At 42.3% G+C, this 27,905-nt stretch overlaps 1 protein-coding gene and 1 pseudogene across 3 annotated transcripts in view; both read right to left on the bottom strand.

Annotated features, from left to right (window-relative positions):
* Positions 1–18,238: 18,238 nt before the first annotated feature.
* On the bottom strand, positions 18,239–19,629 carry LOC114237254 (zinc transporter SLC39A7-like; annotated as a pseudogene).
* A 4,773-nt stretch (positions 19,630–24,402) lies between these two features.
* Positions 24,403–27,905, bottom strand: part of NCMAP (non-compact myelin associated protein) — a 41,451-nt gene continuing 37,948 nt past the window's right edge. For all 3 annotated transcript variants that reach the window (XM_007178703.2, XM_007178702.2, XM_057555604.1), the window contains exon 4: positions 24,403–27,143. In XM_007178703.2, the coding sequence (XP_007178765.1) occupies positions 27,002–27,143 (142 nt within the window). In that variant the 3' untranslated portion in view covers positions 24,403–27,001. The remainder of the gene's footprint in view (positions 27,144–27,905) is intronic.

Here is a 27,905-nt window from a genome sequence, read left to right as displayed (position 1 = left end):
CTCGGTTGTCCTCCAGATAAAGCCCAAACTAGTTACTGTGACTTACAAAATCCTTTATGATTTGTTTACTGCTCCCTTCTCCAGACTCATCTCCTGAGTTAATCTGCTCCCTCTCCCTGTGTCTCACTTCTTTTTTTTTTTTTGCTTTAAGGTTTAATTAAATATCACCTATTTCTGTGATAGCAACATCTATATAAATAACATGAGGCCAATAAAATTGCATAGGATTCTGAAAGTCAAACTAGTCTCTATCTCCCTGGTATTGTCACAACGCTAAGAAGCCAAAAGGAGAAGAAACATGGTATCAGGAGCAATTTGTTTTGTACATCTCACATGGTACAGTTTGTAATAGGTTTATGGAAAAGTCAGGTTGCCCTTCTTTTTTTTGCCATTTGTTTTCTTTTATCAACATAGATGTCGGTTTCTTTTTTTTTTTATACAGCAGGTTCTTATTAGTCATCAATTTTATACACATCAGTATATACATGTCAATCCCAATCGCCCAATTCATCACACCACCATCCCCACCCCCCCAGCGTGTCTCACTTCTAAACTGCAGCCACACTGAACTACAGACACTAGTCTAATGATGAACAGGTTAGGTTTCAAAAGTCAGTTTTTTGTCTGTACGTTGGTAAGTAAGCCAAAAGAGACTAAGAAGTGACTCAAATGTCACCTGCTCAGGTGAGCCTTTCCTGAGCAGCCTTCCAGAAAATAGAACCCTTACCACCACCCCATCCTACCTTGCTTTATTTTTTCTTCATAGTACCTGACATTGTTATCTATTTTGTTTACATGCTTACTGTCTTTGCCCTCTTAAAAAAAAAAAAAGAAAGCTCTATGAGGGCAAAAATCTTGTCCTCTTGTTCACCATTAAAACCTTAGTGTCTGAACAGTATCTAGCACATTCTTGGAGGTCTATAAATATATGTTGAATGAATGTATGAGTGAGAGTCTAAGGCTCAGTCACCAAAAGCATTTCTACCAATGAGTGAGTCTGGTCTTTGAAATATAACCATTGATTCTATAAGGAAAAGTCCACATGGAAAAATCTGTTGAGGCAGAGAAGGCTCCTCCCTAGAGGTGCAGTGGAGAACTACAATACTTGGCAGTGAAGGTATTTGCAGACACCGTCTCCTGTAAACTCTGATGCTGTGCAGATCAAGATGGGCCTTCAAGCCAAGAAGCCATCCCCAGGGTGGCTCTTTGCTATGCCTGGTCTTTAATTCCTCAAATAAACTGAACTTCAAAAAGCTAATAGGCATCCAACCTTGGTGCTGATCCTCTAGGTATAGGCTCCATTTCCTCTACTGCTTTTCCTCATTGCTTGTTGATTGCTGTTAATGGTATAGGGGTTTCATTTGTTGCCTATTGTCTCTGTCCTCTAGACTCACTCCTACTGAAAATACATTCACCGCTGTGCTCAAAGACACTTTCCAGAGTAAAATGTATCAGCTTTTATCCATCAGTCATTTTTATCTCAGTTATGAGATTATTTTAGTCTGTAGCTTGTTTGGTAAATTTGTTTCATTTTGAGATTGATGAAGAAATCTTTTGGGAATAAAGGAAAATAAAAGCTTAGTTGAATTTATCAATAATAGATCAAGCTGTCAAACTATAAGAAGATTTCTGTTTGTGTTTGCATATATAAATATCTAACGTATAAGACATAGAAGTAGCAACCTGGGGTTTTCTGAACCTCACACTTTCCTAGTCTAATAACAAGGCTCGCTAGATGGCGATCTACCCTTTCAGGATAACATACCTCTTTGGCCAGGACTTGTTTCTAGAAATAAGTAAACTATCACAAAGACATATGGTTTGATTTGTTGTTTTTTTACTGAGCGTTACTCTGTGCTCAGCATGGTATTCTTAGATATAGTAAGAGATACAAAGGAAGTTTAAGACAGTCCTCAGAGAGCTTATAGCCAGAAAGATAACAGCAACAGGCAAAGAAGAAAACTGTAACTGTCTGCTTTGCTTTCTAGCCCTTAGAAGGTCCCCCACAGATGCTATGTTCAGACATTGTGTCGGCACATTTTTTTTTTTTTATTCAAATCACATTTATTTTAAATTTATTTATTTATTTATTTATGGCTGTGTTGGGTCTTCGTTTCTGGGCGAGGGCTTCCTCCCGTTGCGGCAAGCGGGGGCCACTCTTCATCGCGGTGCGCGGGCCTCTCACTATCGCGGCCTCTCTTGTTGTGGAGCACAAGCTCCAGATGCGCAGGCTCAGTAATTGTGGCTCACGGGCCTAGTTGCTCTGCGGCATGTGGGATCTTCCCAGACCAGGGCTCAAACCCGTGTGCCCTGCATTGGCAGGCAGATTCTCAACCACTGCGCCACCAGGGAAGCCCCGGCACATTTTTAAAAGAAGGGCCTGAAGAGCAACAGAAGTGTCCATCAGATGGGAAATAGGAGCCATAATTAGGAGAATTCTCTTTCCCATCTATGTTTTCTTGTGTTTCGATGACAGTATCTTTCTTTTATGTAGGGCCTCAAAATAATAGCATTTACCATTTTGTGGGGCATACTATGTCAGGCTTTATGTTAATGCTTTAAACGCCTTAGATAATTCAGTCCTCACAATAATACCTAGTAGATTGTTATGGGCTGAATTTTGTCCTCCCAAAATTCAATGTTAGAGTCCTAACCCCGGGTACCTCATAATGTGATTGTATTTGGAGATAGGGTCTTTAAAGAGATAATTAAGTTAAAATGAGGTCATTAGGTGGGCCTTAATCCAATACCATTGGTGCCCTTATAAGAGGAAATTAGGACACAGACACATATAGAAAGAGGAACATGTGGGCATCTACAAGCCAAGGAGAGAGGTTTCAGAAGAAACCAACCCTGCCTACACCTTGATCTCAGACTTCTAGTCTCCAGAATTCAAGAAAATAAATTTCTGTTGTTTAAATCAACCAGTCTGTGTTACTTTCTTGGAGCAGCCCTCACAAGCTAATGCAGAGGTATTATCCCCATTCTAGAGATGAGTAAAGTGGGACCGAGGAAGGAGAAGTTAGTTGCCGAAAATCACACAGCCAGCATATAACAGAACTCAAGTTCAGGGTTTGGTTTATCTGCTGAGGGCTGAGACCACAACATTACAAACGACTTGACACTGAGGGAGGGAATGTAGACAGACCTTATCCTACTGGTCAGTCAGTAAGCAAACAAGCCTCCTCAATCTGGTCAGTGAATGCCTCCCAGTCTCACCCAGGTGAGAGGAAGGGAAAGCCAGAGAGGCCTGGCTCAACTTTCTTCACCTTTGGACTCAGAACTCTTCTGGCAGTGGTGGCCGTAAGTGGTCAGTGATGCAAATCATTCTTGACTTCATTTAAAATGAGCCACAACTCCTGTCATTCTAAGAGGTCTTTCTTTTTTCTCTTTAAAATTGGGGAAGTTTTAAGCTGAGGGTACATATCCCCCACACCCAAATTCCCTAGCTGGGCAAGGTCCTTATCACATTGTCTTGTAAATGTAGGGCTAGCTAGAAACCAGACACAGGGAAGCCAGTCAGCAAATATAAATTTGGATCACACACCTTCCCTTTCGGCCTTGGGGAATGCCTGAGGGGTTGTGGTCCAGTGACCCATGGGCAATGGATAAAGACATTTAGGCCAGGTGTAGAGTGTATGAATTATGACTTGACCCATTGCTTACATCCCAAGGAGGGTCACCATGTCTTATCAACAAATCAGGATTGTCTAACTTAAACGAACCTACAACCAGATGAGTGGGGGTAGTAGGGCCAGCATGTGCACTAATCATATCTAGACACCTACTCCCACAGTAGGAGTGCCTGGCATTCCTCCACTCTCCTAAGGTCCAGGCAGCAGCTGGAAAAAGGGTGAGGAGCTTCCATACCTGCAAGGCAACTCATGGACCATCACAGGCACCCAATATAGGTTGAGATGCTGTGGTCTTCAACCTCACGCCAAAGAAGTATGTGTAAATGTAAAGTGAATTAATAGAAATGTTAGTCTAGAATAGGTAGATTAGACATTTTATATTGGAAAGTCTTTTGTTGTATTAAATAATCCTATAATAAAAAATATAAAATTTTTAAAAGGCTACCTCTGGTTTGTTTCTATTTCTTATATTAAAGCCAACTGAGTACAAAACAATTCACTGCACAGACACTCTGTGGTTTGACACCCTAGAGTTGTTCTTTCCTAGAGGCTTAATTTTCATTTCCCCTGAACATTTAAGAGACACACCTGGACTGTTCTTCCTGCTTCACCCCAAGCTCCTCAAGATGGTGAATCTGGGCAGCCTGATTAAAAAATGTAGATTCTTGGGCCTCACCCCCAGAGTTGCGATCTGTGTGGAAGGCAGGAATCTGCATTTTGAATAAACATCCCCAGGAAATTCTGATAGGGAATCTTACTTTGGGAAACACCGTTTTGATTTTTCACTAAGAAGACCCTGAGAGCTGATTCTTAAAGCCAGAATCCTCTGCTTTAGACTCTCAGGGTAATTTATGTCCCATTACCAGTTTTCCCCTGGTAAATCTTTGCAGAGCTCCACAAGGAAAGGCCAATGCTTATTATGTCCTCCAGAGGCTCCTTCTACATGTAGTCCAAACCTCACCCTCCCACAGCTTTCTCTTCCTGTGGAGTAAACATAATTTCTCCAGGGTGGCTCTGGAGGGACGGCGGAGCCATCAAAGCCCCCTGTCTCAAACCTCAGAGAAGACTGGGGGCCTCTGACCCAGATAATGGACCCCTCACGGTTGCAGATCACTGCCAAATACCCCCTTCAGTTGTGACCGGAAAACTGTGTCCACCTCTTGGTGAGTATAGAGCCAAAAGACACAACCAAGCCAAAGATCAGGAGAAGAAAGGATTTATTACTTGCAGCAACTAAGGAGAACACACTGGGGATCTTACTTAAAGCAGCATCTCCCAGAACAGTAAAATTGGGGAAGTTTTAAGCTGAGGGTACATGCATATTTATGAAGGGGCTTGGACAGTTGACAGAGTCCGAACTTTAGTTGATTGAAGTCACCAGGGTCAGAAAAGGTCAACATCATCGTCCCTTAGGTTCTGGTTGATCTGGTGGTTGAGTGCTTCAGGCTAACCTTTACCACTGAAAGATAACTGGGAGTCTTCACAACTGATATGTTATCTTTGCTAATGTTACTTCTCTTGCCTGATAGCAGGTAATGTTTCTGCATTCTTTTGTTCCCTTAAGATCATTAATTATTGAGACCTGTTCAAGGGCAAGCATTGTAGCCAGGATTAGATCACAAATGGCTTAGGCCCAAAATGGCTTCTCTTATGTCAAGAAAGCCATGCTTCATTCTCTTTCTCCAGGGACCCCCTACCCTATCTGCTTACATAACCACAGCCCCTCAAAGTTTGGGGCAATCTGCTGTTGGTCCCTGACAAGGACAATTGCTAGCTGTGGGAAATGCAAGAGAAGAGGAACAGTAGGAATAAAGTGGTCCCCAATTTGACCTGCCACAACCCAAGCTGCCTCTGGATTTTCCTGATAAGGAGGGGTTACCTGCTATTCTTCAGGACCTCGTTTATCAGGGTCTGGTCTTCTAAAGTTTTGGGCATCACTATCAGCTCTCTAAGAACTGGTGTCTCAAGTCTGAGCTCCATTTGACAGTCTTGTTTCTGGGAATATTACCCCCAAACTGGGTTTGCCTCTTGGTGGGTGTCAAGCCAATAGACACAACCAAGCCAAAGATTGGGAGAAGGAGGGATTTATTATTACTTGCAGCAAGTAAGGAGAACACCGGGGATCTTTCCCAAAGCAGTGGCTCCCGAAACAGCAAAATTGGGGAAGTTTTTTGTTTGTTTGTTTGTTTTTTAATAGGTGAACCAGATATTTGCATGTTTCATCACATAAAGAAAATATCCATATAGTAAAAAAATGTTATCAGTTGTATAGTATAGATGCCATATAACAAATGTCTACGGGGTTCATCTGAAATTCTTTAACACTACGGACAGAATATAAACCCAAGTTAGGGTGAAAGCTACTCTTTCCGCAAGCCCTTATGCACATCTTTTAAGATCGTCTAGGACAAGTTTGTAACAATGATAATAATACCAAGAATAACGATGATGGTGGTAACAGCTCACATTTATTGAGTTTTTAGCATATGTCAGAGCTGTTCTAAGTATTTTACATGAACTTATTTAATCCTTACACCTACCTTATGAAGTTAGAACCGTTACTGTCAAGACTGGGGAAGTTTTAAGCTAAGGGTATATTCATATTCATGAGGGGGCTTGAGCAGAGGAGAACTCAGCATAGAATTGGGGCAAAGGTTGACAGAGTCCAAGCTTTAGTTGATTAAAGTCAGGAGGATCAACATCATCATCCCATCCTCCATGTGGGTGGGGACCTTACTTCCTGCAGAACACAAAGATATATTATTATATATATCTCTTGAGGAACCAGGACCCTGCCCCAAGGCAGTACTATTGTTTCTCGACTGCTCCTCCCTTGTTTCTGCATTCCCTCCCTCAAGATCATTAATTACTGAGACCTGTTCAAGGGCAAGCATTGCAGACAGGCTTAGATCAGAAGATGGCTTAGGGGCTTCCCTGGTGGCACAGTGGTTGAGAATCTGCCTGCCAATGCAGGGGACACGGGTTCGAGCCCTGGTCTGGGAAGATTCCACATGCCGCGGAGCAACTGGGCCCGTGAGCCACAACTACTGAGCCTGAGCGTCTGGAGCCTGTACTCCGCAACAAGAGAGGCCGCGAGAGTGAGAGGCCCGCGCACCGCGATGAAGAGTGGCCCCCACTCGCCGCAACTGGAGAAAGCCCTCACACAGAAACGAAGACCCAACACAGCCAAAAATAAAAATAATAAATAAATAATAAATTAAAAAATTTAAAAAAAGAAAATGGCTTAGGCCAAAATGGGTTCTCTTATGTTGAGAAAGCCATTCCTGGTTCTCTTTCTCCAGGGATCCCCTAAGCTAATCTGCTTACAAAGGCTGCCTTGAAGTCCAAGGTTATTTCTCCAGGATATCTGAACCTCTGGAAATATCCTACCACGTTGATAGATGGTCCTCTGTGCTCACTCTGGTGTGAACTGAAGGCAGATCACTTTTTCCCCCCACCCCCACCCCCCCATACACATCCAAACATGTGTATTGTGTCTGCCATAAACTTCTGACTTGTGATGTCATCTTCCTGGGAAAGGGAAGTGTTTGAAGCTTTGAGCCACAAAAATTGGGTGGGAAAGGAGGGTTGAGTCCTATTTAGATCTCTTGGATTGTAATGAGGGTTGCTAAAGAAAATTGGATTTTATAGATAATTTAGTTAATAGCATATGTCAAATTTTATTATAATCTTGTTCCAAGGGAAAAGGCTTTTTAGTGGGCTAAATAAAAAAATTTGCTCCAGGGACTTCCCAGTGGTTAAGACTCTGTGGTTCCAATGCAGGGGGTGCAGTTCGATCACTGGTTGAGGAATAAGATCCCACAGGGCCAAAAGGTTAAAAAAAAAAAATTGCTCCATTATGGAAAAAAGAAAATGGATAGACAATCATTGTTTGATCAGATAAAGAAAAAAGGATTTCTAGACTCTTGATAGAAGATGCTCAGACTCTCAGATAGAAGTCAGTTGGGTAGGTGAGTAGCTAGTTTCCAGAATAAGTCTTAATCCCATTAAAATTCATCAGAAACTTGTTTTAAACATTTTCTCAGAAATTTTGTTTTTGTTTTTCCTAGAGGAAAGCTGTGAATTAGATCCCACAGAAGCATTTTTCCCTAGATCAAGTTTGGGACAATTTATCTTTTACTATGATTAAATAAGTTTATATTTCTAAAATGTTTAGCATAGTCCTTGGTATATACAAAACTTTAGAAGTCTTTGAGAGAAAAGGAAGAGAAAGAGAGAAGAAAAGAAGAAAGAGAAAGTTATTAGAAGCTACATTTCTCTCTTTTTAAGCCTTAGCGCTTAACGCTTGTTAAGAAAAACTTCAAAATTTGGAAATAGGCTAAAAGGAATTATTGCATTTCTTTTTAATATTCTGGGGGCATTGCCTAGCAAGTCCTATCAGTGATTATCCAATTCTTTAGAGGAGTGTACTTTTATTTCATTTATTATTTACTATTGATTAAAACATTTAAAAACTCTGAAAGCCTAGATGTTAATTTGTAGAAGACTGAGAGCAATGCAAATGCTTTTTGTCCAATGGCAATACAAAAAAATTTTACCAGGAAAGATAACCACAAAGATTATGGTTTTATTGCCCTTTGGGCATTAATTTGTTTTCCTTTTTTTCCCTGATTTTCAGTCTTTCATTCTCTCTGTTGAGATGATATTCATTGATCTGTTTTTTGTTTTGTTTTTGTTTTGTTTTTTCCCCCTGGCCACACCACACAGCGTGCAGGATTTCAGTTCCCCGACCAGGGATTGAACCCAGGCCACAGCTGTGAAAGCCCAGAATCCTAACCACTAAGCCACCATGGAACTCCCATCCATTGATCTGTTTCTAAGTTCACTGATCATTTCCTTGGTTGTATCCAACCTAATGTTGATCACATCCAAAGCGTTTTTGATTGCAGATACTGTATTTTCAGTTTGGGGATTTCCATTCTTTTTTCTTTTTTCTTTTTTTTTTTTTATAGTTTCCAAATCTCTCTCGAAATTTCCTATGTCTTCAGTCACTATGTAGGCCTTCTCCTGTAGACTCTAACAAATTTATCAATTTTATCTCAAATTCTTTGTCTGCTAATTCCAATGTCTTGGTCATTTGTGGGTATCTTTATATTGACTGATCTTTCTCTTTATTACAGGTCACAGTTTCCTGTTTTGTTGAATGTCTAATAATTTTATTATATACTTGACATTGTGGATGATATGTCATAGAAACTGTATTCTGTTATCTTCCTCTGAAGAATGTTATTTTATTCTAGCAGGCAGTTAAATTACTGACAGATCACTTTGACCATGCTTTGTTAGGCAGGTACATTTCAGGAATTGGGGTCTCACAAAGAAAGGAGAGAAATAATAGGGCAAAAATAATTTTTTGAAGAAACACTAGCCAAAAATTTGGTTTAAAAAACAGGACCCAAAGATCCAGGTAGCTCAACAAAACTTAAGGAGGATAAAGTCAAAGAAAACCACACCTAGGCACATCATTATCAAACTGTTGAAAATCAAAATCAAAAATAAAGAGAAAATATTTAAAGCAGCAAGAGAAAATAGTTGCATTGCAAATAGGGTTGCAATAAGAATGACAACTGATTTCTTATTGGATTGGAAGCTAGCAGGTGATGGAAATACATCTTTAAAGGGCTGGAGGAAAAAGAAAAGTCAACCTAGAATTCTATATCTAGTAAAAAAATTTTTCAAAACTGAGAGTGAAATCAAGATATTTTCTGATAAATCAAAGCTGAACCGATTTTTCACCAGCAGACTCTCACCACAAGAAATTCTAAAGGACATTAAGTAGGCTGAAAAGAAGTGATAGCAATTGGAAATTTAGATCTATAGAAAGGAAGGCAGGGGGGCTGAGTTCCCTCCCTGTTGGTTGTTTGGCCTGCGGTGACTCAGCACTGGAACCCACAGGGTCCTTGGTGGGGCTGGTGGTGGACTCCAGGAGGGCTCAGGCCAGGGAGAGCTTCCCAGAACTTCTGCTGCCAGTGTCCTTGTCCCTGCAGTGAGCCACAGCTGACCCCCGCCTCTGCAGGAGACCCTCCATCACTAGCAGGTGATAAGAATGGAGGTGAGCCTGATGATGCTGAACTGGTAAGGCTCAGTAAGAGGCTGGTGGAGAATGAGGTGCTCAAGGCTGTCCAGCAGTATCTGGAAGAAACACAGAACAAAAACAAGCCAGGGGATGCGAGCTCTGTGAAAACTGAAGAGGCTGATAAGAATGGCACTGACAGTGGCAACAGCAGGAAACGAGACCTGAAGGCAGGCAGGCCCCCGCCGCTCCGTGAGAAGCATCCCTGCTCCCTCTGCCGAGTCAATGGGCTAATTTGCATTGTGCTGTTTAAGTGTCTCTTGTCCAATCTGTGGAGATTGCCTAATACTTTCATGATTGATGTGTTTTTTGCATTCCTGAAACACAACAGAAGAGAAATGGAGTGCTGGGACTGTCAGAGGAAATTAATTTATGAAGGAAGAATGGCCCCGGTTTCACTTGCCCTCAGCCGAGGCTGTGGGAGAGAGGATTTTGCGTTATGCCTCGTGGACTCAAATTAAAGGCCATGGAAGGGGCCTTGCTGTAAATGGAATACTGCCATTTATATTGCTTAGCAGGGCATTTGACTACTTTATCTGAGACCAAAACACACACAGAGCTAACAAGTGCTACGATTAAAATGATCACTGTTGAAATTATTATCCATATACTTAGTCCATAATGTTTCATGTTTGTCCTATGTGGGCTGTTGCTATGCAGTGATCTTGTTTCATGTAAATGATATATTTTTGGTGAAATGCAACCTTTTCTATAAATGTGGGCAGCATTTAAAGGTTTCTTTTTAACCCTCTTTTGATAAGTCGGTGTGCCATGTTTAATGTTTTTCATTGGCATTTGCACATAAAATGTATCATATAATTTTTTTCCCACAGGCCAGAAAACTATTGGAATCCGGGACTTAATTAATGAAGATTTGCGCGGAGAGAGGATGGGTCTGCAGTCCAAAGTGGAACAGATAAAGGAACTTTTATTAAAGCCTGAGACTCAGGCCAAAATGAGGAGGGAGCTTTTTGAATGAAGATTCATTAACAACAGTAATGAAGGAAATGATGTTGATTTCAGCGCAATTTTGACGTAAACTCTACATTGCTATCCTGGTACCAGAGTTTATGAAATCTTTTCAGCTCATTAAATAGCTCTTTGGTAAATATCAAAGAAGTGTTCTGATAGAGTCTGCACAACAGCTAAACCAACAGTGGCAAGGAATTAACAATTTCTTACCAAAGAAAACTGATTCTGCACTGTTATTTTTAAGCTGAATTTGTGTTTTAGAATGTTTATCTCTATAATATCGAGATTCATTTTATAAAAAGGACTTCTTAATTAGCCATTGTGAGATGTTCGTTGGTTCCTCACAAATAAAATATACAGACTGTGGAAAATCATTTACAGACAAAAAAAAAAAATACAGTATTTTAAGGGTAACTTGTCTCCTGTTGACATGATTTTTGTTGTTGTTAAATCAAAAGAAGCATTGTTCACATGTATCTATGCCTAGTGTTACTTTTAATGAGACTTTGAATGTTTATTGATCACCAGTACTTGAATGAACATTTTAAAATGTAATTATTGCAATCACTGGTTAAGAATGTTTTATAATGTCCATATGTGTTATTTTTCAATGATCAAAATGTAATTTGCTTTTTCATTTCTTAATGAATGTTTGGGATTTTTATTTTCTACCTTTCAGAAGATAAGCCCCAAGTCTTACTGTATCCCTCACAATCTGAATTTGTTTGCACTAGTTCATTTCTAAAGAAAATTCTTGAAATATTTCCCTCCCATATGATAATCACTGGTAACAGCTACTACTACTGCTACTACTGCTGCTACTAAGAGATCATGATGGAGGCGGAAATTATTAGAGATCAAATATGTAAACTTTTCAAAGATAAAATCCAGTTTACTCATGGATTTTAGCTATTTTTTCACTGGGTAAATTATGCTACATTTATTTATAAGTGAGTTTATGCATTTTCATGCCTCTTAATAAATGTATTGTTTTCCCGTTTAAAAAAAAAAAAGGAAGGAAGGAAGAACAATGGGAATGGTAAATAAGTGGATGAATATTTTAAAATACAACTTTTTGTTCTTAAATTTCTTAAATGTCAGTTGACTTTAAAGCAAAACTAAACAGTGTAAGTTGGGATTTTTTTTAACACATGTAGACATGTAGACATAAAATATGTGGCAACGACAAAGGACAGTAGGGGTGTAAGTGGAATTATACCATTGTAAAGATGTCAGTTTTCTCCAAACAGATTTATTTTTATTGTCCATTATCTAATAAAAATCCAAACACAAGTTTTGAGGAACTTGCAAGCTGATTCTATTATTTTTATGAAGACAAATGTCCAAAAATAGCCACTGCTAAAGAGCAATTTAAGGTGGGAGGCCTTGACCTCCTGTATTAATTAAGAAAATGCAGTATCTTAAGCGAAGTAAGTCAGAAAGAGAAAGACAAATACCATATGATATCACTTATATGTGGAAACTAAAATATGACACAAATGAACTAATCTATGAAACAGAAACAGACTCACAGACATAGAGAACAGACTTGTGGTTGCCAAGGGGGAAGGGGCATGGGAGAGGGATGGATTGGGAGTTTGGGATTAGCAAATGCAAACTATTATATACAGGATGGATAAACAATGAGGTCCTACTGTATAGCACAAGGAACTATATTCAATATACTGTAATAATCCATAATGGAAAAGAATGTAAAAAAGAATGTGTATATATGTATAACTGAATCACTTTTCTGTACAGCAGAAATTAACACATTGTAAATCAACTATACTTCAATAAATGAAATTTAGAAAAAACAACAAAAAAACCAACAACAAAAAAGCAAATATACTGACAAACTCACCAAAGAAAACAATAACATAGAAAAAGCTCCACATGTATATGAAAATTTGATATAAGACAGAGGCAGCTTTGTAGATATTAGAGAAAGGATGAGTGACACCGAGACTATATGGTTATGCATATAGAAAAAATGAAATTGGATTCATACTTCACCCTACACATAAAAGTTCATTCCTAACGATTAAAAACTTTCATGTGAAAGGCAAAACTTAAAAAAAAAAGCTTGGGCTTCCCTGGTGGCGCAGTGGTTAAGAATCCGCCTGCTAATGCAGGGGACACGGGTTCAAGCCCTGGTCCGGGAAGATTCCACATGCCACGGAGCAACGAAGCCCGTGCGCCACAACTACTGAGCCTGTGCTCTAGAGCCCGTGAGCCACAACTACTGAAGCCCGCATGCCACAACTACTGAAGCCCGCAAGACTAGAACCTGTGCTCCGCAACAAGAGAAGCCACCACAATGAGAAGCCTGCACACCGCAATGAAGAGTAGCCCCCGCTCGCCACAACTAGAGAAAGCCCGTGCGCAGCAACGAAGACCCAATGCAGCCAAAAATAAATTAAAAAAAAAAAAAAAAAGCTTCGAGAGCATGTCTTTAAGGCCTAGGGATAGGAAAAATTTCCTTAAACAAGATACAAAAAACCTGCTAACTATAAAATAAAAATATGAATAAATTTGACTACATTAAGTAAAAAATGTTTGTTCATCAAAAGATACCACCAAGATGGGACTTCCTTGGCAGTCCAGTGGTTAAGACTCTGCACTCCCAATACAGGGGGCATGGGTCTGATCCTTGGTCAGGGAACTAAGATCCCACATGCCACATGGTGTGGCCTGAAAAAAAAAAAAAGATATCACAAAGGGAGTCAAAAGACAAGTTGTAAACTGGGAGAAGATATTTGCAACAAAATTATTGAAACTGAGAAAAGATTAACATCTAGAATAGATACTGTTACAAACTACCATAAACAAATAAGAAAAAGACACACAACCCAATGCAAAGATGGGCAAAGACTTGAACCAGCATTTCACAGAAGAACTTATCAACATATGACAAGATGCTCAACCTCTCTAGAAATCTAGGAAATGCAAATTAAGATCACAAGGTACCAGTTTACATCTACTAGACTACTCAAAATTAAGAAGTCTAGTAATACAAAGTGTTGAAGATGTGGATTAAACAGAACTCTCATGTACTGCTGGTGGAAGAGGAAATTTTACAAACACTTTAGAAAACAAGTTGGCATTATTGAATAAAATTAAAGATGTGCAAACCTTATGACCCAGCATTTCTACTCCAAACAATTGTATGCATGTACCAAGAGATATGTATAAAATATTCATAGCAATATCCTTTCTACTGGCAAAAACTTTGATGTAAACCTAAATGTCTGTCATCAGGATAATGGGTAGATTGTAACATGTTTCCAAAGTGGAATATTATGCAGAAAGAAACAGAATTAGGTACAGCTACATGCAACAAAACAGATGAAACAGAAATATAAAGTTGAGTGAAAAAAAAAGAAGTTACAGAAGACTATGCACAATATGAGCTCATTTATGAAAAGCTGAAAAAAAAACTCCAAAACTAAACAATGTATTATTTTAGGGAAGCACACATTTATGACAAATTTATTTATTTATTTATTTATTTATTTTTTGACAAATTTATTTTTAAAATGAGGAACATTCAGGAAATTGTTTCCCTGGTGCGGGGTGGGTGAGAATAGAGAATATGATAGGGAAAGAACACAGAGGTAGATTATTAAACAGCACTGGTAATGCTCCAACTCGAGTTCAGTTAGGGCGGTTCAGAGCCATTTTTTTAAATGTTACATATTTTATTTGGTATTTTACAAATACAACACAATGTGGGGGAGAAAAACTCCTGGCAATATGGTTAGATCGTTGACCTCAATAGCTGGGATGCAAAAGACAATGGACTCATATTTTCAAAGCGCTGAAGGCAAAGAACTTTGACACTAGAATTTTATCTCTGGTTATACTGTCATTTATTTATTTGTTTATTTATTTTTATTTTCTAAATAAATTTATTTATTTTATTTATTTATTTTTGGCTGTGTTGGGTCTTCGTTGCTGCACACGGGCTTTCTCTAGTTGCGGTGAGCGGGGGCTACTCTTCATTGCGGTGTGCGGGCTTCTCATTGTGGTGGCTTCTCTTGCTGCAGAGCATGGGCTCTAGGCGCGCGAGCTTCAGTAGTTGTGGCACGTGGGCTTAGTTGTTCCGCGGCATGTGAAACCTTCCCAGACCAGGGTTCGAACCCATGTTCCCTGCATTGGCAGGTGGATTCTTAACCACTGTGCCACCAGGGAAGTCCTATACTGTCATTTAAATACTCGAGGAAAGTAAATATTTATTCAAGGTCTCAGAAATGTTGCCATGTAAAGAGCTTCTTTGAAATCCCTCCTAAAGTAAGCATAGAGCAAGAAGAGAACTGAATCCAGGAGAAAGCAATGAGATATGGGGAATAAAGGAGAATAAATGACTTAATAAATTTTATTAGTGTCTAAATAGTGATTTCTCCCCTTCCCTCCCTCTCCCCCTCAAGAAAAACAAAAAAACAAACAACAACAACAAAAGAACCCGAAGGTTGCAAATGTCAGAACTAAAACTCTATGTGCTCTTACCTGGTAATCAGAGAAATGCAAATGAAAACAACAATTAGATAATATTTTATATCTGTAATAATGCCAAAAATTAGAAACTCAAGGTACTTCAAAGGGCCAGGAAGGATATGGAGGAAACAGGATTTTCCACAAATTGCTGATGGGGGGAGGCATAAATTATGTGTGCTTTCTCCCTGGCAGGCCCTTAGGCTGTACTTAGTTGAATTAAGCGTATCTATGTTTGTCCTGTGACTCACCAATTCTACTCCTGAGTATACATACCGTCCCATTCCCTCCACTCCCCACCCCCAAAATACCAAAAAGATCTTTCACACAGATTCATAAGGTGTAAGTTGCAGAAAGTTTATTTCATGCTGTGTATATAGCTGGAGCTGCAGGCAAACTGCGTGTCCATCATTAAGGAGACGGATGAGAAAATGTGGCATTTGATGGCACACTATGCAGTGGTCAGAAATAACGAACTGGATTTACATTCAGCAGTACGGTTCGATCTTAAATATGTTTAGTGAGAAAGTAAGAAGCAGAATATCTACATGACATTTATGTAAATTTACGTACATTCAAAACATTTATTCTTAAATGAACACTGTATATTTTTCAAGACACATTCATTCATCCCATCATGTATTCAGTAGTATTTTTTTAATGCTTATTGTCTGTCAGGCACCACTCTTGACGTTGGCAATATAGCAGCACACTAAGCAAAACTGTGGTTTTTATGGAACTTATATTCTACTAGAAGAAGAGAGATGACAAGGTAAAATAAATGAGGAACACAGGATGGAGACTGCGGGTGGAGGAGATGTGCTATTTTATACAGGGCGGCTGTGGAAGTCCTCTCTGATAAGGAGACCTGGGGGCAGAAGCCTGCTTTAAGAGGAACAAGACTGGTTATGTGAGGGAAGAGAACTCCGGGCAAAGAGGACAGTATGTGCAAAGGTCCTGGGGTGGGAGAATGTTTGGCATGTTTTAGGACATTAAGGAGGCCAGTGCATGGCCCGAGTAGAGTGAGAGAGGGAGTTACAGGAAGCGAGAGATGTAGTGGGCCAGGTCACACAGGGCCTTGCAGGCTGTGGTAAGTGCTGAGGGTTTTGCTGGGAACAAAATGAGAATCCATTAGACGCTTTTTAGCAGAGGAGTGAAACCATCTGGCTTGTTTTTACAGGATCACCATGGTTATTGTGCAGAGGCAAGACTAGAGGCTGGGAGAGCAGTGAGGAGGGGTTACAGTGATCCAGGACATGGTGCTGGTAATTTAGAATAGGGTGGTAGGAGAGATGTGAAAGGCAAATCTTTAGAGAAAAAAGAAAAGCTGCCAGAGAGTATCTTCAAGAACTAGGGATGGGAAATATTTCAAACAAGGTATTTTCAGAAGTGTTAACCATAAAAGAAACAAATTACATTTGTTCATCAAAAGATACCACCAAGAGGGGCTTCCCTGGTGGCGCAGTGGTTGAGAATCTGCCTGCTAGTGCAGGAGACACGGGTTCGAGCCCTGGTCTGGGAAGATCCCACATGCCGTGGAGCAACTAGGCCCGTGAGCCACAACTACTGAGCCTGCGCGTCTGGAGCCTGTGCTCCACAACAAGAGAGGCCGCGATAGTGAGAGGCCCGCGCACTGCGATGAAGAGTGGCCCCCGCTTGCCACAACTAGAGAAAGCCCTCGCACAGAAACGAAGACCCAACACAGCCATAAATAAATAAATTTAAAAATAAAAAATAAAAAATAAAGGCAGAAAAAAATTAAAAAAAAAAAAAAAGATACCACCAAGAGTAAAAAGACAAGTTGCAAACTGGGAGAACAGAGAGAGTTTTAAAAAGAGCGGACAATTTATTAATAAATGGCTGTGAGGGAACAGGAGGAACCACAGATGTTGCTGACGGTTCACTGGGAGGGAAAGACTGGGGAAGAGTAAGTTTAGGTGGAAAAAACAGGAGTTTGGTTTGGTTTATGTTTGGGATGCCCGTTAGACATCCAAGTGGAGGTACTGAGAAGTCTGTTGGCCATTTATCTAGAATAGAATTCAGGGGAAAGGTCTGAGGATACACTTTTGGGAGTTGCAGTAGATAGAAGGTATTCAAATCATGGGATTACATGAAGTCACCTAGAGACCACAACAGCAAGAGAGCCTGAGACCAAGCCCCGAGACACTCCATTATTTAGAAGGAGGGAAGGTGGTGAGGAGCCAGCAAAGGAGGCCGAAAAAGAATGGCCGCTGAGGTTGGAAGAGAACCAAGAGAGGGTGGAACCATTTCCAGAAGGAAGGAGCAATAGGCTGTGCCCGATTCTGCTGATAAGCTGATAAAATGAGCGAGGAGGACTGAATAGTTTTGGCAAAGATAATTTAGTGCAATGATGGGGTTGAAAGCCTCACTGCTAGAGAGAGCTTTAGAGAGACCAGGAAAAGAAGTGGGTAAAGCAAGCAGAGACAGCACTTTTGTTTTTTTTGGTGGGGCTGAAGATCCAAGGACTTTATTTCATCACCCCTACTCTCCATTCAAACAGTAATATAAAAAGAATAGAAACACACACACACAAATCAAGCCACGAGATTAGCAGCTAAATCCCCTCCTCCCGTCACTCCTGGATCAGGTCACGTGATTGAAGTTTAATTGATGTTTATCCTCACCTCCTCCTGCTTCCCCCTCTGTCCAGGGCTCTGGTCTTCCCTGGAGCTTCCACCACCAGGTGGGAGAAGGGAGGCAGACCTTGGAGAAGCCTGTGTGTGGCAGCTTGGTCCTCCGAGAACAGGCGGGGTGGGGACACGGGGTGGGCTGCCATCCCCTCTCTCTCTTCCAGCCTTCTTCGTGGCCCCAGGTAGCCCTCCAAACCCAACAACGTGGCCAGCCCGTGCCTGATGGCACTGTCCCCCTGGCCTCTCAATTTCGCCTCTACAGCCCCTGTAAGATTGCCAGACCCTGACGGTCCTCGTGCCAAAGCCTCCACTTCCCTCAGATACAGCTCTTTCCTTTAGCAGAGCTCCCTGGCCAGGGCCTCCAACCTCCACAGACCCCTGACCTGGAGGAGTTAGAGGCTAGAAGTTTGGGGCAGGGGTGGGGGCAGTTTATCCCACCTCTCCCTCGAGTGGACCATCAGCACCGTTCTGACAACATGCCCCAGCATCTCCAGGAAGGGATTGCAATGGTGACATCTCCCTCAACAACTCAGGCCAGGCGGACATGGGACGTAGTTGCTCTGTAGATAAAGCAGTGAGTGGCAGAGCCCAGCCAGGACCCGCCCCGCCTGCACTTTCCTGCCCACGCCCCTCCTTGAGTTAGGACCGTAAGGCTGCACACACCAGCGCCCCTATTGCCAGACTGGACCAACAAGGCATACTCTCCGACTTCTTGGGGCACTTCCTGCAGTGGGACAGTCAGTGGGGTCAGGATCTCCAGCCCCCGACCCCCCGAAATGAAGCACCGTGGCCAGACCACCTGTGAGGTTGGTGCCAGTCAGCAGCCAGATTCAGCTACTCCAGTACATGCAGGTCTGAACCTGACTTTTCCCCTTCCGAATTCTGAGGTCTCCTGGGCCCATCTTTGCGCCCTGTGCTCCCTCCTCTCCTCCTCTGAGACCCATCCCCCCCACGTCCTTTTCTTCTTCCTCTGAGCTCTGCTTCTCCTTCAGGGGATGCTCCTGTCTTCCACATCCGTGACTTCCATGTGTGATCCAGAGCATGTGCTTCTCCTCCCGCCTCGTCTCGCAAAGAGAGGCGATAGTTCCACTGAGGACCCACCATCTTGCAGACAGCATAGGGCCCTCCCGTTGTGCTTCAGACAGTGGTAAGAAAGAGGTTCCAGGGCAGGGGGCATGAGGTTGAGGAAGACATCTCCCAGGAGCCCACCCCAAGCAAAACTGAGTAAAATCTGGAGTGGAAATCAGTGTCAGGGGACCTGGACTCCTCGGGGATAAGGAAGAGGAAGAAAAATGGAGCTGCAGAGATCAGCACCGTGGCCCCAGCGCATAGGCTGTGCTCATGGTCATATCCATGTCCTCTGTGGGAGAGGCCGTCATGGGAGTGGCCATGGCTATGGCCATGGGGCAAATCCTCCATGGTCGTGACCGGGGGTGTGCCCACGCCAGATGCTCTTGAGAGTGTGGCCATGGGCACAGGCATGACTGTCCTTGGTGGAAATCCACACCTGGGTGCCTGCGGCTGTGACCACAGAAGTTCTCATGCAGGCCTCCATGACCCTCGTGTCTGGCCACCAGAAACCCCGAGGCCACCCAGGTCGGCAGTCCCACAGCCACCCAGTGCGGGTCCCTGGGCCTCAGGCCACCAAGCTTACCAGAGGGAGAGAGACAGTGACTCCACTTGACCTTCAGCTCTATACCTGCGTGGGGTCAGCTTTATTCCGCTCATGCCCTCTGTCCGCTTCTATGGTCGCTCCTCCATTCCATTCTGTCCCCACCCTCATTGTTCCCAAGACTCTTCCTAAGACTATTCCGCACACAGCACTTTTGAAGAATTTTGCTATCAGGGAAAGCAGAGAGGTGGCCCAGTGCCTGAAGGGGCCTGAGTGGTCAATGGAAAGTTTTTGCTTGTGTTTTTTAATGAGATAAATTAAATAAATGAAAGGGAGTGTCTATGGTGGAAGATGAAAAGTAGGAGTGGCGATTCAGGGTGAAGTGGAAAACATAAAATAAGAAGGGGCTCATTTGGTCAGAGAGGACAGTGCCGTGAACTTGGAGAGAATGGTGGAGGGGCCAGGCAGGGAGGAGAAGCAAACACACAGAACAAAACAAAACAAACACCACCCTCTTCTCCCCTCCTTTATTATGCAGAACAAACTGCCCAATTCACAGATTCTTCCAGTCAAGGTTGTGAATACTGAGACATTAAAGTTTTTTAATCTTTTTTACTCCATATGCCTCCTAAGACAAGAACTGGAAAGCTAGAAAGAATGCCTAAATTGGTTGTTGTATTTCTCTGAGATCAATTAAGGCACTGCAGCATCTTTAAGAACAGCTGGGGGCCCAGGTAACATTCATTCAGGAGATTGAGTTTGAGCCAGGAAGGGACCCTCTCTGCTACTATCTGGGCTGTGATCAGGTAGAGGGTTTCATGTCACTAGAGACCTGAAGGTCATTCTTGTTTTTACCTGCTTCTCCCAAACGTGGGCAGACCGTCAAGAGTCCAGGACAGTAGCATCTGCTGAACCACAGTAGTTCGCCTCTTTGCCAGGAAATTTTCTGTATGGGGAATGGGTGTCCTGGGACAAAGGGCTACAGAGCTGATACAATGCCCCCCTGTGTGTTCCCATCCAGTGGGCCCGAGAGGATTCCTGGAGACATTTTTGTTGGGTTACTACACACCCACAAATAGCTACTTAAAAAAAGGAAAAGAACAAAACTTCACAATTAGAGGGCTATTTACAAAAGGCATTTAAAAATTAACAGACACACAGATGCTCCTGTTACTTCTTGCAATAGACTTGAAACTGTTCTCCCAGCCTCCAGTCTCTCCCACACCAATCCATTCTGCACATTATAGCAAGATTCATCTCCTTAAAGCACAGATCTGATCTGGTCACTTCCACGCTCCAGCACCTTCTGTGGCTCCCCATTGCCCTTTATTCATTCATTCATTCATTCATTCATTCATTTATTTATTTATATGGCTGCGTTGGGTCTTTGTTGCTGTGCGTGAGCTTTCTCTAGTTGCGGCGAACGGAGGCTACTCTTCGTTGCGAGGCACAGGCTTCTCATTGCGGTGGCTTCTCTTGTTGCGGACCATGGGCTCTAGGTGCACGGGCTCAGCAGTTGTGGCTTGCAGGCTATAGAGCACAGACTCAGTAGTTGTGGCACACAGGCTTCCTTGCTCCGCGGCATGTGGGGGTCTTCCCAGACCAGGGATCAAACCCGTGTCCCCTGCATTGGTAGGTGGATTCTTAACCACTGTGCCACCAGGGAAGTGCCCCATTGCCTTTAAAAGAGTGAAGCCCTCAAGATCCTTCATCCTGGAGCCTCTCTTCTCTTTTCCTCACCCATCTCCTGCTGCTTCCTTGGCCATCTGCTCAGCTGCAGCTTGTCTCTCCAGCAGGGCTCCCCTCTTCATCTCTCTTCCTCTCCTCCCACTCTTCCCCTGCTCACTCCTACTCAGTCTTTCTCTCTTCACATAGATGTTGTTCCTTCTGCGGAGACTTCTTCCCTATGCGCCAACCTCGGGCTGAGCTAGGTGCCCAAGCAAGAGGCTTCCATAACACCCTGAACTTCCTCTTATCACAAGAATAATTGTTCTATACTGCAGTTGTTTGTTTGTCTTCCCTGCTACGCAAGAAGTTCTGTGAAGTCAGGGGCCACTTCTATCTTGCCCATCATCATCTCTCCAGTACCTGGTGTGCATCTATGAATGTGAGCCACAGAGAAGGAACAAGGGAACTGAACAGTTTTCTGGAATTTGATAGGGGTGATGGCTGCACAACTCTGTGAATATACTAAAAACCACCTTTAAAAGGGTGAACTTGATGGTATGCAATTTATATCTCAATAAAGCCGTTAGTTTTTGAAAAGGCAAGCCGCAAGCTGACAGAGGACTTATATCCAGAATACATATAAAACTCTGACCAGTCAGTAATGAAAAAGGAAAGAAGCAAATACAAAAAATGGGCAAATGGAAACATAACTTCATAAAAGATGAAACCTAATGAAATTGAAATGGCCAATGAACACATGAAAAAGCGATCAGTTCCATTAATCATCAGGGAATACAAATTAAAACCATAATGAGCACCCACTGCACACACATCAGAATGAGTGAAATGGAAGATTCTGAACATATCCTAGTGTTAGTAAAAGATGGGGAGCAGGTGGAACTCTCATACACCACTGTAAATTTGTGCAGCTCTTTGGAAAACTGGCACTATTGACAAAGGCTAAATATATACATACCCTATGACCCAGCAATTACTCTGCTAGAAATATTCCCACAGAAATACATATATGACCACCACAATGTCCACAGCAGCACTACTTGTTACAGACCCAAACCGGAAACAGCTCTTATGTACATCAAACGGTAGAATGGATAAATAACATGTAGTTATAGTCACATAATGAAATACTACCACAATGAGAATCAATGATCTTCAACTACAGGTAACAATATCAACACATATTACAAACACCATGTTGTGCAAAACAAGCCAGAAACAAGAGTTTACAGTATAATTCTACTTAGAGACAAAATTGTTCCATGGTGGTAAAAGTCAGGAGAGTGGGTACTCTTTGCAGGAGGTGAATAGGGCAGGAGGAGGAAAAGGGAGGCTGCTGGGGTGCTGATAATGCTTTATTTCTTCATTTTCATGTCGGTTACACAAGTATGCTCAGTTTGTGAACATTTTTTGAGCTGCAAACACACACACACACACACACACACACACACACGAGCATGTGTGTTACACTTCAATTCAAAAAACTTTAAATAATCCTACCCATTCTTCCAGGTTCTTTTTAAATACTCCCTCATTAACATTTACAAAGTCACAAAGTCTCTGGGATAAGAGTAATTGGTGGTGACTTTACTTCCTCTATGATTTCACAGCACTTTGGGATCCTTTGATCACTTGCCTGGAAGCATGTGCATGGAAAGAGCAAGAGCTTTAGGGACCTGGGTTCTAGTGCCAGCCACTTCCCATGTGGGTGGCCACGAGCAAGTCCCCCACAGCCATATAGTACTTAGCTACAAGCAACAGGAAGTGACTCTTGATTTCAGCAGAAAAGGGAATCAGGTAGTTGCTAGAATTCCTGGAAGGCTAGAACCAGGCTCAGAGATATGAGGCCAGGTGTGGTGCTTAAAATCCTACTACAGAACTAGTTTGGTACAGATACCATGGCTGATGTTGTCGGGCACAGCTCACATAGTCAACTCCAATGGGCACTGGGTCTGGACTCAAGAATGCCCCTGCCACTGCTGCTAGAATCCCCGATGTGGCTTCCTCTTGAAGTGGAGGGTGCCAACACACCTGCCACCAGAGCAGATTCTGCAGTTCCTATCCCTTGAGGTTGCCAACTTCAGGATTCAAAGTCTGCGGCACAGGTGTCTGACTGGCAAAGCCTAGGTCATGTGACCTCCCCCTAGCTGCAAGAGACTCTGAGAAAATGAGTGTCTGGCCTTTCCAGTTTTTATAGCAGGAGGTGGTCCTGTCTCTTAAAGCAGAGGACTTCCCAAACACAGGAACGGTCACTGTTGGCGCTCAGAGTAGCCTGCCCAAGATACGCCATGATGGCATATTGATTATTTTAAATTAAAGTTACTTGAGAAACAGCTGGTAGAAAAAAAAATGATACTAAAAAAAAACCTCTCTGACCCCCCTGTTTCTCCCTGATAGTGGGAAATAAATCTCCCATGTGAAGGTATCCTCCTTATACCAGGAGGATAGAAAGCATCCTTATCACCAGAGTTAGGGAATTCAAGGCTAAGAAAGCCGTATAAACAAACATTTTTACTTCTTTATTCATCTGCTACACCAAGCACCAGCCCCTTTGTTTCATTGAATATTCACAAATAATTGTTTCTTTGTCTAAAAATGATATTGCATAAACAGCCTGCTTTGGTCACTTCAGGGGTCCCATTTCTATGAGACCTCCATGCACATAAATTAATTTTTTTCTCCTGTTAATATGTCTTATGTATATTTAATAATTAGACCAGTCAAATGAACTCAACATCACCAAAAGAAGGACACATGTCCATGATATCACCCACAGACAAGCTACCTCCCTGCACCTGTTTCCTCATCCAAAAAATAGATATAATGATCACTCTATGCATGGGAGCTGTAATGGTTAAAGGAGCTGGTGGGTAGAAAGGACCCATCCTATGCCTGGCTCACAGTAGGAGCTTAGTTAATGGTAAACATCATTATTGGTGATTTGGGTTCCATTCTAATGTCTCCTCCACTCCCCGGGGTCCCCAAACCTTGGCTTCTCAGCCTGCTGTGAAATGGGATTCCCTGCATAATATTTCATCAAGTTAACACATTTTCTACCTCACAGAGCAGCCCATCTTTTCCACCATCCTACAGAAGTGAGAACGCAATGTTTGAAACAGCTCCGGCTTTCCCTTAGGGCCCTGTCTACATTGTCAGGGAAAGGAAGTTTCTAAAAAAGGTATTTGTTATCTCTAAACTGAATTGAAATCAACTCAACAAATGTTTGATTTAAACTTTTTTATTTTTAGACATTTTTCTTTAAGCGTTTAATATCATTTATTGATTCAGTGGCCAAATAAGGCAGCATCTGCTCCGTTAGGAAAGGCACCTGTCAGAAATGAAATTCAACTGTGCTGCAAGATCCCTGTCTCAGGAGGCCAGCTGCAGACTCCCCGAGTGCAGGGACCATGCTTACTGTGTTTAGTAGCACCTCAACTGGCATACAGGAGCCCTTAAAGGATGTTTACTGAGTTAATCGTCATCAGTTAAAAACAAAACACAACACTTTTCTTTGCCTCCCCCTCACCTCTCTACCTCCCCCTTCCATTTCCAAGTTTTCATTTATACTAGAGGGATATGTCCTTCTTTCCTCCAGGAAGATTCCACTGTGGACAGAAGAGTTTGGCTTTAGGGCTAGAACACTCCAAACAATCTTTTTTTTTTTAAAGCAGAATACATCTGGGAAACATATCTATGTGGGCTTGAGTCCTTAAATGGCTTTGCCCTGGTTCGAGGCCATCTCATGCCTTGCCCCTTGGGCCTAAGTGGTGGGGGAATGAAGCAGAAATCCTCAGAGCTTGGATGGATTTGGAAAGGGCATCTTTGGCTACAATCATGGAAGCCCAAAGGAGACTACCAAAGTGACTTTGCCCCACTTTTGATGTGGGAGCTGACCCCCGACCTCCACTCAGACACATGGGTAAGCCTGTCCTCCTCTTGTTCAGCTCACAAAAGAAACCATGTTCTTTGAGCCGGGATGTTAGGGAAGAGTGTGATACAACAAAAAGATGGACTTTGGAGTCGAAGAGACCAGGGTTTGAGTCTTGTCTTTGCAACTTACTGTCTCACAAGCTGTGAGACTTTGAGCGAGTATTTTTTCTTCTTGAGTTTGAAATTCTCATTGGCAAATGGGAAAAATAATACCTCCCAGGGTTATTGGGAAAAATAAATCCCATGACATAACTTATGTAAAAGCACCTTGCAAAGTGTCTGGTGGATATTTAAACATAGGAGGGAGAAGAGATGTCTGGGGAGAAAGAATTTGCCTGTATTTCTCCAGATACATTCAAGTGAGCATTTTTATAGTGGGATGACATGAACTGTGTGACCCTGTGTCAGTCTTCTTACCTCCTGACCCTCAGTTTTCCCTCAGAAGGAGACACTCCTAGAATTTAAGGTTAAATGTCAGAGTGTGTCACTGTCTGTAACAGAATACAGATTTATTACCTTGTTTCCAAGATGCCTTCAATTGTAAAATGCACAACTGGCTAAAAAACAGCTTTTTGAGAGAGAGAGAGAGAAAAAAATGCAACCTTATTAGTGGACCCATCAATTTTAGGACATATTCTGATTTCAGAATCATTAAAATGGGAACAAGTGTATGTCTTACAATGGAAGAAATTCATAATAATAATGCTGGCTCCCATTTATAAAGCATCTGCTGGGTGCCAGGCACTACCTAAGCTGCTTTACTAAGTCCTTGGCTTGTTACAGTCACCCAGTGAGGCAGACGTTATTCCCATTTCATGTTAGGGAACAGAATATGGAGGGTCAAGTCACTTTCCCAAGGCCACAAAACCAGGAAATAGGGCTTGGAAGGCAGGTCTTCTTAATTCCAAAATGCTTTCCTCTTTCAGTAGATTGTTCTCCAGGCTAAAGTGTCAAAGAGATGAGTTCTGTCCAGAGGAATGGTTTGTGAATGTGGTACTTTGAATATACCCTGAATCTTTGCAAGGTGACCAGGAAGGGCAGAGGTAACATAAATAGAGTCGTAATCTAATCAGTCTCCAAATACTGGACCTTGGAGGTAAGATGGTAACTGGAGAGTGAGGATTGCTCAGAATCCAAATAGAGGGAAGCCAAGAAATGAGACTGAGTCAAGGTTAATCCAGCCCCCATGGGGGGGTGGGGGGGGAGGGGCCCTGACCAGACACCAGGCTCATTCCAGGCCCATGGACACTACAACAAGCTTTCATCCTAGATGCCATTCTTCCTCAAGGTCATCCTATGTCTTTGACTTTGACTCTTTACTAAAGAAGTAGACACCTTTGGAGAAGAATCCAGTTTTTCCCAAAACCTTTCTTAAAGAGGGAGAAATGTGCTGATCAATCATCATGAGCTAGCTAGCGGTCATTCAGCACTGGAACAAGTTATAAATTAACAAGCTGGGTTTTTGGTGAGTTAGTCCAAGTTAGTTCCCCTGTGTCTGATTATGGGATTGACTATTTTGCTCTACAAAGCTGTGGATATGGCTCTTCCTCTGATATGACCTCAGGCAGACCCTCTCAGGAGCATGCCCTGACCCCTGACTCCTGACCAGAAGGCTCCTGGGCTATCTGCCTGTCTGTCTGTCTGTCTAGCTATTGTGTTTGGGGGGAGACAGCTAAACCCACAGCAGTGGATTCCCAAAATAGCACAGCTTTTTGGAAGGGTGGCAGCAGGGATATGGACGTACCTGGGGTGGGGCCCAGCAGGATGGGGTTGGGGGTTGCCTGAAGCATCAGGGATTGCATAAGAGATGCCCCTGTTGACCTGACCGGAACAAACTCATAGTGAAGCTGCCAGAGGAGAAATGTGCTTCTTGGTCTTGACTGAAGGCTCTTTGGACAGTGGCCAAGACAGCACCCAGGATGGGGGGTCACCGAGTCTCCACGTGGACGTCAATAGGGCTGAAGGTCACAGTTGCAGGGTGTTGACTGCTGTTGCTGTTTGGGCCCAGGGCAGAAGGGGAGGCTGGCTTGGGGACCTTGGGCTCCAGCTCCCGTCTTGTCCTCATTTTCCTGTAATGAGATACACACACATGGCTGAGCCTTCCCCCTCATATGCCTTGGGGAATGAGCTCTGTGACTAGAGCTCCAGTGATGAAATTAATATATATCATCATTAAATCATGTTGCTTAATTGCCAATCACAGAATTTTACAACTGGAAGGGATCTTAGACATCAGGTAGTCTGACCCTTCAGTTTTTTTGTTTAACCTAGGTTGGATACTTAATTTTATTTTTTTCCTATTAATGAGTAAAGTAGCAGATAGGTGGCTATTTTGAAGACAAAATGAATATATTACATTTTTTTTTCTGTTCAAAGTTGTAATGTGAGTGAAATTTTGTAGCCTCATTATGCTTGCTAAGTTTATTGCTAGAAGTATTGAAGAACTTTTTACATATTTGAGAAGACAATGGACTTAAAACATATATCCTAGCTTTCATTTCATATGCCATAAAATTCAATAACTAACAACAATCATTCATTCTAAAGTCTACATGAAATTTCATCTTGTTGACCTATCATGCTTCTTTTTTCAAAATTTCAAATCCTCAGAAAAGTTACACAAATAGTACAACTAATACCTGAATACCCTTCACTAAACAATTGACAAATTGTTAACAATTTGCCACATTTGCTTTCTTTCTTTTCCTTGCCCCATTTACACACACACACACACACACACACACACACACACAGTTTTTAAAAAAATCATGAACTACTTGTGAGTTAGTTGCAGACATCATGCCACTTCAACCCTAAATACTCCTAAGAAC

This window comes from Balaenoptera acutorostrata, chromosome 1 (genome assembly GCF_949987535.1).
Source record: "Balaenoptera acutorostrata chromosome 1, mBalAcu1.1, whole genome shotgun sequence".
NCBI classification, from domain to species: domain Eukaryota; kingdom Metazoa; phylum Chordata; class Mammalia; order Artiodactyla; family Balaenopteridae; genus Balaenoptera; species Balaenoptera acutorostrata.
Note: the sequence above shows the minus strand (reverse complement) of the source record. Positions and strands in the feature narration are given on the sequence as shown.